The following is a 14,305-nucleotide window of genomic DNA, read 5'->3' on the forward strand; positions in this document are numbered from 1 at the left end:
AGACCAAAAGAACACTTGGTCAGACTCAGCAGCAAACGCTGCCAGCATATGTGCAGCTGTATTAGCTAGCCTCCCTTCTAGCATGAACAATCTGAACTTGATGCCCTGCATCTAAATCTAGTCTGAGATCCTCATATAACCTTCCAAGATACGAAGAATTCTGCAGCTCCTCTTGACACAATTGTTGTTTCACCACCAAACAATCAGTCTCCAACAATATAGGAAAAAGCCCATGTTCTAACACATAATCCATTGCCTCCCTACAAGCAATGAGTTCAACATGTTCAGCAGATTGAACACAAGTCACCATCTTCCCAACTGCTCCCAAAAACATCCCCTGAGAATCTCTAATCAAGAATCCAATAGCGGCCTTGCCAGACACAGGATTGTAAGCTCCGTCAATATTCACCTTCAACCAACCTAGAGGAGGACATTTCCACTTCAAAATTTTTCTAGCCCCATGAGAACTTTGTGGCTTCGTATTGTGAAAAATGAAATTACTCAGTCTGATAGATGCCATGAGAGCGATATCACAAGCTGAAGTGATTTTATTTTCCCACACTCTATCATTCCTTTCTTTCCAAATTCCCCAAAGAAAAAACAACAACTGATCAAACACTGTCTGTGATAGTTTCCCAGAACAAAGATTCAACCAACTGATAGCATCCAAGTGATCAGAATCCCCACTAAGACAATTACTTTGCCAAAGAATGGAAAATGGCATTCTTATTCATAAAATGAGTTCTTGCTCTTTTGATCTTTTTTTTTTTTTTGAACGTGTTTTTTTGTTTTCTAATATCTTGTTAGACTTATTATTTTATTTTAGAAAAGAATTTTTAACAAATTTTATGTTTTTGTTGTGAGGAAATTTAATACCATGTCATTTTCCATAACTAATCTTGACCATTGAATGTGTTAATATCTAAGGGTTAACATAACGTGTAAAAAATTGTGTCAAATAGTGTGTTCATTGATCCTGACCCCTTTGAAATTGTGGTATAAGAAAACCGAAAATGTGCAAACATGTGATTTCTTGCTTTGAGATAACGTCAACTATGACATTTCTATCTTTTGCTGAAATGAAACTAAGGGATCTGCAAACTTAGCTTTTCCAAAGCCGAAGCAGAGTTCGGTGAATGTGAAGGGCCACTATAAGAAGTTACGAACTTTGAGTTCACTACTGCTCCAAATTAGTGAATCGAGATTAGCACAACTGGGTATTTGTAATATCTTGTTCAATGAGGCTGTCTTTCATATCATCAACTTGAATTAAGGCCATCTTATACTAAACCAAATATCATCACATCGAACACAAAGCCATATAAATTACAAAGATCAATTAAAATGGTAATTTTATTGCTCTTCAAAGTTCCAGCTACATTATAAATAAACCCAATAATTTCAAAGTCCCACACAAGCGCTTCTTATTGCATTTTTGAAACATAGAAACTGAAAGGTACTTTTATTGCTTCAACTGACCTTGGGCCAAATGCAGTTATCATAAGAAAATGAGATCTCTGGGAACCATATGCCCAGAAAATGATGAACTACTACAACAAATAAGAGCTACATAGAGATTAGAGAGCCAGGACAACCCAGCAGTCCTGAAACAAACTACATTGGATAAATGAAGCATATCCCAATCTAAATCTCCTCTGAGTTAAACAAAGGCGACACCCTCCTTCGAACAATCTCCTGAATCTGCTCTGATGCAGCATTATCCACAAATGACTGGTATTTGATTACCTTCCCTGTCAAACCAAAAAGAGATTATCATATTTTTCCAGTACGACTGCCACTACTTTTAGATTTGGTATACCAAGATAAAGAACTAGATGGCAGTAATCAGACACAAGAAAAAAGCAATACAATATTCAGATACCACACCAGCTACAGATTAAATTTTGAAACAAAACTTTCCTTATTCTCCCATTTTCAGAAATACATCCATGCAACCATGAACATCCACAACAAGAACATTAATGAATAGGGTCAGGGTGAACAAAGAAAAATCTGTAAAACAAGTCATTAAAGCTATACTTGAAATACCAGATCAAGGAATCATATAGGTTCAGATTTTCGCTTGTGGTTTAGCTTTCGGAAACATCAACAATCAGGAAAAACTGTTACCTTTAGGAAGTAACTATCAAACACTACTGAACTAGAAAGGAAGAATAATCATCATCAGTAAAGAAAATTGGGATATCCCAAAATTCTCAAGTTGGAATCTAGGGCTTAATTGAATAAAGAGTTTTCCCATATTCTTTTTACAAAATGATGTAGATGTCATAGGCACTGAACATACTTTACAATCAAACAAGAATGGAAAATCACAATTGCCTTTAGGACATAAATATTAAACACAAATGAACTAGGAAAGAAGACTACTTACACTGTCAATTTTCGTTTGTCTACCAGTTGAATGAGAAATAGTTCTTCAGATATACTTGTTGCCAGCAACTAAATATTATATCGTGTGTGTGTATATATATTTATGTATTTTTTTTTTTTAGAAGAAACAAAATCCCTTCAAAATTATCCATAAGCATTCACTTGAACAAAAATCACAGTGCGTGTTGTAGTTTAGGCTAGGAATTTAAACTAAAGTAAACAAAAAGGAATATAGTTTTGCCACTGCTCTTCTTCCACATGAAAGCCTCTGCTGAAACGTAAGAACTTAGTAGATTCGGATAGCATTCCCCATGGTACTTTTTATGTTCAATGATCTCACATTCTGCCAATTCTTCTTCAACAGAGAAACCAGGAAATTGACACTGAGTTGCACATTCTGGAATATCTGTTTCTCAACAGCAACACCCATACAAAGAACCTTCTTGAGTTGGAACTTCACCATGGCCTTTGTTTCATTAAGCTTTGCCCCAGAGATTCCTGATGACTCACCAGAGTTTGAAACTTACCTGCCTTGTTAAGACCAGGGCCCAAAAGACGAGTAATTTGCTTGATGACAGATTCAGAAGCCAAAAATGCATGATATTTCTTTGCAAGCTTCTTGACCAGCTTCTTGTCCTTGTTAAGCTTTTTCAGCGATTCCACATCCACGTAGGCCAATCCCATCTTCTCTGCCTCTTCAACATGCTGAGCATCTCCAAGCATGCCAACCCTCATCTTAGGACGAGGAATGTGGGGAAACCTCACAGAACCACTGAAGCACTTGTCCATTTGTGAGTCATAGTTCTTCAACCCAATTAGCAACTCCACGGTTTCAGCGAACTTCCTCTTCTTCGTTTCAAATAACTTCAGACTGAATCTTTAAGCCATGCTAATAAACCAGGATCTACTGTATCCTTCGACAATAAATCAACAATCAATTCCATAGTTGATGCATCTGCAGAGAAACCCCTCTCACGCATTTCTTGAATAAGTCTCGTAGCCCTTGATGTCTCATTGTTATTGATAAAACCTCGGATAATGGTGTTATAGGTGCAACCATTTGGAGAACATCCTTTCCCTCCCATTTCTCTCAGCAACTTTTCTGCTTCAATTATGAAGCCATGATGACAAAGTCCATGAATCATTACAGTGTATGTCCGCACATTAGGCTGAAGTCCTTTTGATGACAAACCACAGAAGAGATCTCTTGCGGATTCAATTTTTCCAGCTTTGCACAAACCTTCAATAACAAGAGTGTAAACTACAATATTAAGTTCTACTTTGTTGGCTTCCATTTGTGTAAGCAATTCTATTGCCGTAGAAAGTTGCTGGTTGTTACACAGGCCATCAAGTATCACAGCATAAGTTTGAACATTTGGAAGCTGGCCACAACCTTGCATCTGAGAGAACAACTCTTCTGCTTCTTGAACTCTCCCCACTTTGCAAAGACCATCAATAAGAGTGGTATAAGTAACGACATCAGGAACAAGTTCCATACGAGGCATTTCCTTGAAAATCTTGTAAGCCTTATCGAGCATTTTACCCTTGCAATATCCATTTATCAATATGCTACAACTCTGAACATCAACCATGGAGCCCCTGCTAATCATAAGATCAAAAACTTGTCTTGCCTCGTTCATTTCTCCTCGCAAACAGTAACCGTCCATAAGTGAGTTGTATATAACCGTATCAGGCTCAATATGTCTTTGAATCATCATTTGAACCACACTTTTGGCTTCCACAACCATCCCTTCCTTACAAAATGTATCAACCAAGACACTGAAAGTGAGGAGATTTGGAAAGATACCTTTACTCGACATTTCATCCAACAGCCTTGCAGCTTGTTTCCACTGGCCTAGTTTGCAGACTCCGTCAATCAAGGTGTTGTAAGTAACAACGTTTGGAGCAATACCTCCACTAGTCATTTCCGAGAAGAGGTTCATTGCTTCATCAATAAGAGTATCCTTGCAAAGGCTGTCGATGATGGTGCTATAGGAAACAATGTCAGGCTGGCATCCTGTTTCTTCCATGTTCCTAAGTAATTGAATTGCAGCTCTGCTGTTGTTTCCTCTCATGCAAAAGCCCTTTATAAGTGTGTTGCAAGTAACCACATTGGGCTTACAACGACCTTCCTCCAGCATTTTGGTGAAAATTCGTGCAGCCTCAGGCACTTGATTGTGGAGAACAAAGCCGTTGATTAGGGTGTTGAAGGTAATAACATTTGGTTGAAGACCCAGTTTGAAGAATAGTCCCAAGACAGACAAGCTAAACCCCATTTGATTCAAATGGGAATAGCAGTTGATGATAATAGACAGAGTATATTGATCAGGAACAATTCCACGGAGAAGCATCTGTCTATTCAAAGTGATGACTGTTGAATAGTGTTTCAATTTGACAAGTCGAGTCGAGATTTGATTGAAAGGGATAACAGAAGAAGGCGGAGGACGCGAGCGAAGCATTTCATGGAACACCTCCTCAACAAGCTGGGTTTCTCTACATTTGCTTGGCTTTGAGTGTTGAGATTGAGAATGAAATAAAGCAACAAGAGGATCAGTAGAGTGAAGGAAAGGCATACCACCTCTGCTGCTGCTGCAGCAATGAGTACAAGAAGAAGAAGAGAAACCCCCAACTGATTTGCGCATCTGGAGACTCAAATCGATAATACAATAGTTGGGGCAGCTTTGAGTTGTTTCAACACTTCCCTTTTAATAGAACCGTCTCCCACAATTTCGCTCGTCATTCAACTCTTGCACTTGGTTTCCTTGATCATGGGCTCTCTTTATCCTTTTTGGTAGCTTTGCCTAGTTTTACTATTTTCTTTTTCTTTTAAAAATATTTTTCTCCTTTTAAAAACATGAAGTGTGAAGTTGTGAACAACCTGTACGTTGCATTTCGTACAAAGATGAAGTGTGAAGTTCGAAACAATTCGTTACATAACTTGCTTTGCAACTTCGATCAAAATTTCCTTGTCGGTGTTGGTGTTACCAAGCATCTTTTCTCTCCAACACTTGACTTTCTTTCAGATTGTCTCCTTTCAAGAACTGAAAAATTTGAACTTGGGCCTTCATTGTTTCCTATTAATGGTTCAGTTTCTATTAAATTCTCACTAACAATCCATGATTTTTCAACAACCGTGAGGATAGAACTCAGATGACATCTTAAAGGCTTCAAGGTCTTCAATGACCTGCACAGACTCCGGTCGCGATTCTTCAGCTTCTTTCAAGTCAGTGTTGCAACCCCAAACACGAATGCCAAGTCTCCGACGCTTGGGAGATGATTGTTGCAAGTAGGTCTTGTAAAAGTTGACAACATCCTCCTTCTGTAGACTGCTGAGCTCTTCTGCCACCCTCTTTGCATAGTCAAATGTATACCTGTAGAAGATCAGCATTTATTAGACACAGAGTTAAAGCAGAAGCATTAATGTAGTACTTCTTGCTAGTCTAGACTCTAGACCAAGCACAGTATCAGGCAGAGAAGATTTACACCGTACCTTTTATGAATAATCTGATTCCAAAATCTATTGGTTTCATGTATAAGGGATGAATTTTTCACCAATAGCTTTGCCATTAGCCCACCTCTGTAATTCTCAAAGGAATCATCATCCAGTCCTTGCTACAAATGCCAACGTACAGCTTTCAATAAAATATATCCAACGCAGAAACAATAATCATGACATATTATTGTGAGAATGCACAAGTAAGAAAACAATACAACTTAAACCATAGAAGTAGAACTCGACAAGATCAGATCCAAAACAATTGTCCCACAAACTAGAAATGCCTTGTATATCTTGCATTATGGAAACTCAAATTGCAAGACCATAGGATTATCATCTTGGTCAAAAAAAGAAGGAGAATTAGTAGAGCATAAGAATTACAATGCTTATGAAATGTTGATTCAAAAATTTTGATCAAAAAAGCTTAACTAGTATTAAGCCTATCATTATCATATTATTGTTGCTATCTAGCTATTAAGGCACTAGTGCACTACTCACTAGCAGTATATGAAAGGAACCTCGAATGCTTACCAAAATGTCTTCCAGACCATTGATAAAGTTGTCAACTCTCCGCTGCAAGTAGATTGGGTTGTACTCCGACGACTGGACTATGAAATAAAAGCCAAAAACACCAAATATCACCTCCCAGTCACACTGAACAACATATCCCAGCTGCTCCTTCGTCCTATATCCAGAAATACATAAACAATTTTAAGAGTATAAATCTAAATATACATCATCCAACCCCTAAAAGACTATATTATCAAATTCAGGTTTTCTAGCAAGTCAGTGTTTAAATAACACTTTCAGCCTCTAAAAAATTACCTCAGTTGATCGTAAAGTGGTTCGTCTATAATTTCATCAAAAAGATCTATTAATGCTCTCAATCTGGTGGAGTCAATCCCCACTGCCCGCTCAATTTGAAAACATAGCTACAATGTGACATAAAAAAGAAAAGAAATCCACATATAAGGCAAAGAATGTACAGTTATATATGGATACACAAAAAAGAAACAAATCCGTTTTTATTACCTGAATCACAGAGTTTGTTTCAGTCTTATACTTCACACTGACATCTCTAATGAGGTTAGCATCAGGAGTGAGACAAATACATTTGTTCTTAAGCATCAGTTCGGTAGGAAGTGGTTGTCCAGAAAAAATTGTTTTCACCATATTCAAAAGGCTAATTGCTTCTTCTTCTAACAGATTTCCATGACCAAGGCCTTCAATGTAAAGCTGCACATATAGAGATGACAGTAAGTTGAAAATAGTTCTACATTTTCAACCAAAAAACTCCAAAATACAATAACGTAATTTCTCATTTGACAGCTATGTACTCTCTGATTCTTTCACTATTTAATAATTCCGACATGAAAGTTGAAGAAAAGGAAGTGAATAAGTTTTCACTATATGTGAAGTATACCTGGGACCAAAGCTCTGGAATAAATGACTTCACATCAGAAACAGACAATCCATTTAAAACATGCAACTGGTCATCTACATCGTAGAATCTCTGGTACAAAACTTGCAGTTTCAAGTATTCAGCATGACTCAGAGGATTCATATTAGTGTTCTTTATCAGACGCTCCATATTTTCTTTAATAACCTGTTACGTGTGAATTCATCATAAACAAGCCAGAAACCAGCAAGGTACTTCCTTTTGACATGAATAATCAAACTTAAACCAAAACACACTAGAGTGCAGACAATGGCTATGCCAGCATACCTTGAAACGATCATAAGTTGGCAGGAATTTTTTGGTTGTTGTCAGAATTGTTGACAATACAGCTGGAAGCTTATCATTGAAGCCCCACAGCTTCAGTTCCAGATAGCAATTATTCACATACAAAGAAGTATCCAGCAGGGCAAAACTGGCCTGAACACAGAGAATACAGGTTACTGTCATGTATAGATACAGATTGACCATTTCTACTTTCCAGGGAAAACAACATTTGATCCACAAATTACTTAATGTTGTGGAACACTGCTAGTAGAAATTGTATATCACAACTGAATTAATAAATGTTGAGATGACGGAGTGTGTTAAGAATGGAAATAGAAGAGAACAGCCTAGAAAGATTTGAATAAAGAAACACAAATTTTCAAGACAAAAACTAATGGTAGATTTCATTACAACCCACTATAGCATCCGAGTCCCTGTAGTGACACACTTGGATCCAGACTATATAGGGATTCAAAATTGATCCAAGTGCAAACAGGCATTCCCAAAAACATCATTTAATATCAGACTTCTAAACTGAACCACAAAGTAACTAGTAATTATAAGAGAGGAGACATTGACCTGATATAAAATCTCATTCAGCTCATCTCTAAGAAGGTCGATATATAGTACAGTCAACAGAGAACTCTTCAAGTCATCAAATCCACCCTTTAGACTGATTCGAAAGTATATATTTGCCCGTGGAACTTTAAAAGTACGATCAAGCTTGTACCAGAACTTAAGCAAAGGTTCATCAAGTATACATCTCGGAGAAGATGTATATGTAGTATCAAGACCATCAGAACGAATGGAAAAATCAGAAGGAATAAACTCATTCTTTTCTCGGAAATGCAACGAAACATTAACCTCTGGAGGATCCTTCCACAAATCCATCAAAAACGGAGATACATCTTCCTCAATATAATGTGAACCAAACCAAGGCTCGCACTGAAAATCTGAAATAAGTTTAAGTAAGTAAAGAAATCATTTTCACATCCAATCTTGGTTAGAAATAATAAGAATATAAGAATAGCACCAAAATACTGGCTAGAGATACTTCTTACAACAAGTTCAGTACCAAAAAAAAAAAAAAAAAGTTCGACAACAACAAAACACTTTGGATGGACTAGCATGGACAAGAAGCATTCTTTCTTTGGCATAAAAGGGCAGACAATTACCTTTGGACATAGTTGAAAACTTTGATATCACATCCATCCTCATGTTGTCTGGTCTGAAGAAACTAAGAACATATTCAATCAATTCCTCATCCCAAATCTCATACACACATTGCGCAGAAATAACATGCTCTGCAGGATAAAGTAGTAAATTTCCTACAAGACAGAAAATTTGTTTCTTGTTAAAATATATTTTATGAGCACCGATACTTGCAGACAGGTAAGAAAGACGTGCACTTTCACTAACAAAGAAACCTGCAAGTTCTGAAGCATAGTCATCCTGGGGCTGCTCCTCTACAAATCTAAAGCATATGTTCTGAATATCCTGGAGTTCTTGAAATATCCATTTTTGTGGTGACACTTGACGCAATAGTTTAATGTATTGATACACAAACCCAATAATTTCAAAAATCTGCAAGATAAGCATCCCATATAGAAAATGAGAAGTGATAAAGATGGAGCGAATTTCACTTCATTGAATATGTTCAACAGTAAATGATGCTTTCCAGCAATGCATGCAGAGTGGGATTAAGGGGAGCATCTTTATGTTCTCCTAAGTTTTCTAGGAAAGAGAATTATAAACTAAGATTTGTTCATCTGATGAAAGATCAACTTAGAAGTACTACCTTCTCCAATCCAGAGTCGGTGAGGTAAATATTCATGCCAAAGACATAAGCCACAGAATAGCTCTCCACCCAAGCACTTAGAGATACTGCCCACCCTCTAGTTTTGAGGTAGAACTGCAAACCTCCCCTGCTCTCTGAAAACCAAAAACATAGTCCTCAGAATTAGGGCTCCATTGAGCATAGTGTAGCCCGCCAAAAAACTTAGATGGACTAAACCCATAGTAAAATTTAATATACAAGACATGCAAAAGATCGAAACTATGTCAACTACAAAGGTTATGAGCAGAGGCCACTCAAAGGAAAACAACCATTCAAACAAAAAGTGAAAGGATAGTAGCATGCAAGCTCCCTTTTGTCCAATATAACAGTTTGTGCTCTGATTGCAGTGACATAAAGCTACATAATAATAATCATCTCACCATGCGCAAGGAGATGCCATAAATAATATTCTGGGCTCTTCAAATAGTGTTGAGTAAGACATGGAAGCGTCCATGCCAAGTTGAGCATAGGAACATCATTAACAGCCTCTAGCCTGTAAAGCTTTCCAACGTTCCAAATAGAACCTTCTGCCTTGAACTCAAGATTTACTTGGGGACCGTTTCTGATGTCTCCAAACAACTTCAGAACCCACTGCTCAAGTACATTGAGAGATTCTGCATTAATAATAACCACTTCATATTAGATAGATTTTACTCATCAGCACCATTTCATTTAATGCAGAAGTTATATGTCGACAGTACTCAGACTACAAGCTATTAACAATGGCACGCTACAACACTATAACATTCAATTTCTAATAGCATCCAACATTTCATCTTCAGTGCGCTACTGAATTATTTTCACCAATAACTAATGCCAAAAGAGTTAATATCAGAATCACAAGAGCATAACATCAATTCTGTGTAATTTTGTACTCCAATATAAACCCCTACCAATTCACTGAATCCAATATTATCAAGAAACCAGAAACCCCAAGCAGATAACTAATAATTTTATCCTTCTAAGCTGTACATTGATTTATATCAACTAAAACAAATTGAAATTCTTTCATTTCTTGCATTCAAGCAAACCCAATGAAAATTTCATCTCCATTGTTACTGAATTATTTTCACCAATAACTATTGCCAAAAACTTATTAACACAAACACAAAGCCACTACTGACGGAAATTTAATGTCCTTTGTGCCCCAATATAAACCACTACCTATTTACTAATCCAATATTTATCAAGAAAAGAAAACCTCCGTATAGATAAGTTTATCCTTCTAAGTTGTAAATTGATTTGGAATTAACTAAGAGAAATTGAAATTCTTTCATTTATTGCATTCAAGCATACCCTATATATGTGGTAGAGGATGCAACTATAACATAATCTTATTTTCATGGCCACTGAATCAGTCAGTTAACCTCCAAAAAGTGATGGTAAAAAGTAAAAACACAAGAAGAAAAAGAGAGAAAAACAAAAACAAAGAGAAGGAAATGAAACTTTCACCTCCACCAATAACAACTAGCTTCATTAATCCACCATGGTAATAGTCTCTGTACAATTTTAATATCTGTTCCTGCAAGTTTATCCCTTTTTCCTTTGCACCATCCAAGCTCTTCTTATTTCCTTCCATGTCATACATAAATAAAATGAAGTTTTATACAAAATAAATTATTTCGTTAAAAAAAATGAAAAAATGGTTTCATGTTTTACCCCAAGAGAATTTATTAAATGGGTGACCAGGTGAGGATGTATGGTCTCGAAGTTGTTGAAGGCGCCACAAATCGCTATGCAGAACCCTGTTAAACTCTGCATTCCAAATTTGTATAAGAATATTGAATACCATTCAACAATAAGGAATTCCTTATTGTTTCTGTAAGCAAAAGTTGGGACAGTTTAAAATAAATGAAGGAAAGACGGAAGGAATAAAATTAGAATGACTGGCATGTACCTGAATCTATAGACTGTACCTCTCGCTCCATGGCTTCACTTCTCATTAGAGGTGAAACAAAAAACTGAGAAAATCTGATAAATCAAAGAGCCCAAATAAATATAAACCAAGTTGCCGGAATAGAAATCTATATTGGGTTTAAAAATGTAAAATGAGAAAAATAAGATGCTAGTACTGGCCAAATATATACATTTGTATATGAACATATGCAGACTATAGCATTCTATTCTCTGTAGTAAACTGAAAGCAGTGCATACATCACATTATACTCTAATGAAATAATTATGATTAGCACGAAGCTGAGGATGTAGGTATGATACCTCACTTCAATCCCATAATTTTCTGATACAGTTGGTGTCACACCAATAAATAATATGCTTAATGTATGCAACTTAAATATAAAGAAAGTAACATACATTCTTTTAACTACAATTCCTATAACAATGAGTGTAAGCCAGACAAGATTCAATCTCAATGCAGGAAGCATTACAAAAGACTTCAATACAGAAGACTTCAGTTATAACAATTAAACGCATGAAGAGCTAGCTCAATACTTACCTTTTCAAGGCACCTTTAAGAAAATCTCGTTTCACGTCAAAATGGTAGCAAGTGTGCTCTTCCTTTGTGTAAGCATTTGATGAGCCCCCATGCTTGGACAAGTAACTGTTATACTAGCAAAGAGAAGAATAAACAAAGTGAGAACATAGCAGTGAGCATACAGTCGTCTCCCAATTAGCTTGCAAACACAAGAATTCGCACAAAGTCAAAGAAAATCACTTTTTATCTTGTCAGGGGATAATAAATTGAATAAACTGCGAGTTATTTCCTTTTCATGTACTGAAGTTAGAATTGCATGAATCCCCCTTTTTTGAGCTCTAAAAACTAAAATGTGCAGCCTGATACAACTTCGAACAGGTTGGCAGCAAAAGAACAAGCAAGTCCTCCAAACAGCCTGATCATCTTTTTGTGGTAAGAAGAATATGTGCTATTGCCATGAACATATTCTCAGTAAACCTTATTATAATTCATGATGAAGAACACAAACAACATGTGCATTTCCTAATGGCTGGTGCATCAAAACAAACTCAACTGGAAGAAGTAAAAAAAAAAGTACTCGATGCAAGCATACCTCATTTTCAACCGGAAACTTTGTACTCCCCATGAAGAGCATATGTTCTGCAAAACATTTAAACATTCAAATTCAGTAATGTCTGCATAACAACATTTAGTCACCTATAAAGAACGGTATGCGCATGTGTGCCAGTGTGCCACAAACCAAGAAAGTGCGCAAGCCCCTGTGCTTCCATAGGGTCAGAGAAGCTGCCCATTCCAACGCACATTGCCGCTGCTGCCTGCAAAGACGATCAAACATCATTATATATCCAATTTAATCAATGCATGTAGCCAAGTTGAGTTGATAATCTAATCAAATTCTGCCTATTGAGTTGTCATAGTGGAACCTGTCAATGATGGGACAAAGTAACACTATTTTGTCCTACCAGATAAGCTATCTACATCAATGTAATGCTGATTTTATCAAGTTACCCCAACTGGGTTTTCAATACAGAAACCAAAATTTGCAAAAACAACCCAAAAGTCTTTAAACACATATGACCAACTTTTTGATGTTCTTCAAAACACAACCACTCAGAGGGAGCTGTTTGATCATTACACAAAGGGTACATGTCTAACCAGAAATCTTTCCTTTATGCGATAACTCAGGGGTAAATGTCTCTAAAGATTCCAACTTTGCCTACAAAAGAACTTCAAAACCCAGATGGGCATGACAGAGTTTCAGTCTAGATGATACACTAACCATCTTAGTCTAAAAAGCACCACCCTTTTTCTTATTTTGGGCTATTTATATTTTTTATTCCTCATCAGATATAGATATGAGCATTGCAGGTATTGAAATTTAGATCATAGTGGACAAACCTTCTTAGTCTCTGAGGCACCATCTCCACCTTTAGCTGCTGCTTCATCTTCTTCACTGGGTTCAAGGCTCTTGGATCCTTGTGGGTATATCTCAGGGTCATGAATGAGCAATGCAGTGAGGCCATTCTCAAGCTTAATTAGTCTGTACAGTTTCTTATCATTCGGAGACTTTATTACAATATCGTCCGAGGAGAAAGTGCAGCGACCCATCAGACCCAAAAGACCAGGGTTTTTTAGCTTGTTTAGACCCAAAAGACCAGGGTCTCTGTTTTTCTCAGACTCTAATGCAGACTATGAGGGTCTGTTGCTCACAACAATTTCATGTGTCCTCTAGATAACATAAAGATTTACTCCTCTACCCGATCATTTGGCATTTTACGCCCACAGAATCACACACAAAATGTCGCTATCCACAACTCCTTTGATCATATTTAGCGAGCACAAGTTTTATATTTTCCTAGTCATATGGCATCTTTTTTTTTTTTTTTTTCTAATGAGCTTTGGGTTTCTATTGATTCAACTCATTACCCTTAAATTTTGATGTAGAACGAATGACAGCCCGATTTGAAGAACAATTCGATTGTGTAAGAGGAGGAAAAGGAAAACGAAAGTTACTATTGCAACTTTCGCATTTGGTGTCCAATTCGATCGTGCCATATCTTTCCGGAAAGGGAATCGTGCCAGGAAGAAAACACGTGGCATAGTGTGGGTTTTTTCGGGCTTTCGGAGTCGTTTAGGGCCTCAAAAATGCAATTTACTGTTTTTCAGAATTTTCGGTTTCCTAGTTCGTTTTTGGTTTGTTTTATTTTTACCCGTGGGCTTTAGGATTTCATTGTTAGTCGCCCTAGGGTTTCTTTTCTCATATATAAGCAACCTTAAATGGCTGCAGAATTATCTTTCATCTTATTATCAATCAAATAGAGAATTTTCTCTTTTATCTCTGGTGGATTCCATAACCTTGTTTAGGTTTATCGCTTGTAAACCTAAGTTACTGTTCCAACTGCGTCATATTTTCTTAGTCATATA

General features: G+C 36.8%; 2 protein-coding genes and 1 pseudogene across 3 annotated transcripts; all 3 read right to left on the bottom strand.

Moving 5' to 3' along the window:
* Positions 1-1,363: 1,363 nt before the first annotated feature.
* Positions 1,364-3,243, bottom strand: LOC121049345 (annotated as a pseudogene).
* Positions 3,244-3,257: 14 nt separating this feature from the next.
* LOC112164154 (putative pentatricopeptide repeat-containing protein At1g12700, mitochondrial) lies at positions 3,258-4,667 on the bottom strand. Its single transcript, XM_040505997.1, has one exon. It carries the CDS (start codon positions 4,665-4,667, stop codon positions 3,258-3,260), a length of 1,410 nt encoding a protein of 469 aa, XP_040361931.1.
* Positions 4,668-5,258: 591 nt separating this feature from the next.
* Positions 5,259-13,620, bottom strand: LOC112168412 (nardilysin-like). Of its 2 annotated transcripts, none has more exons than XM_024305534.2 (19): positions 13,280-13,620; positions 12,621-12,696; positions 12,474-12,520; positions 11,903-12,015; positions 11,345-11,418; positions 11,107-11,202; positions 10,900-11,019; positions 9,828-10,061; positions 9,409-9,542; positions 9,038-9,194; positions 8,786-8,938; positions 8,190-8,563; positions 7,614-7,763; positions 7,311-7,493; positions 6,920-7,123; positions 6,713-6,819; positions 6,419-6,572; positions 5,882-6,003; positions 5,259-5,762 (listed from the first exon to the last, which is right to left on the bottom strand). In XM_024305534.2, exons 1-19 carry the CDS (start codon positions 13,487-13,489, stop codon positions 5,516-5,518), a joined length of 2,955 nt encoding a protein of 984 aa, XP_024161302.1. In that variant the 5' UTR covers positions 13,490-13,620; the 3' UTR covers positions 5,259-5,515. The 2 variants fall into 2 exon arrangements, with proteins under 2 accessions (XP_024161302.1, XP_040362083.1); XM_040506149.1 differs by having other exon boundaries at positions 11,903-12,007; positions 13,280-13,546.
* Between the last annotated feature and the right edge of the window lie 685 nt (positions 13,621-14,305).

The sequence above is a fragment of the Rosa chinensis genome, chromosome 5 (assembly GCF_002994745.2).
Source record: "Rosa chinensis cultivar Old Blush chromosome 5, RchiOBHm-V2, whole genome shotgun sequence".
Classification (NCBI taxonomy): Eukaryota; Viridiplantae; Streptophyta; class Magnoliopsida; order Rosales; family Rosaceae; genus Rosa; species Rosa chinensis.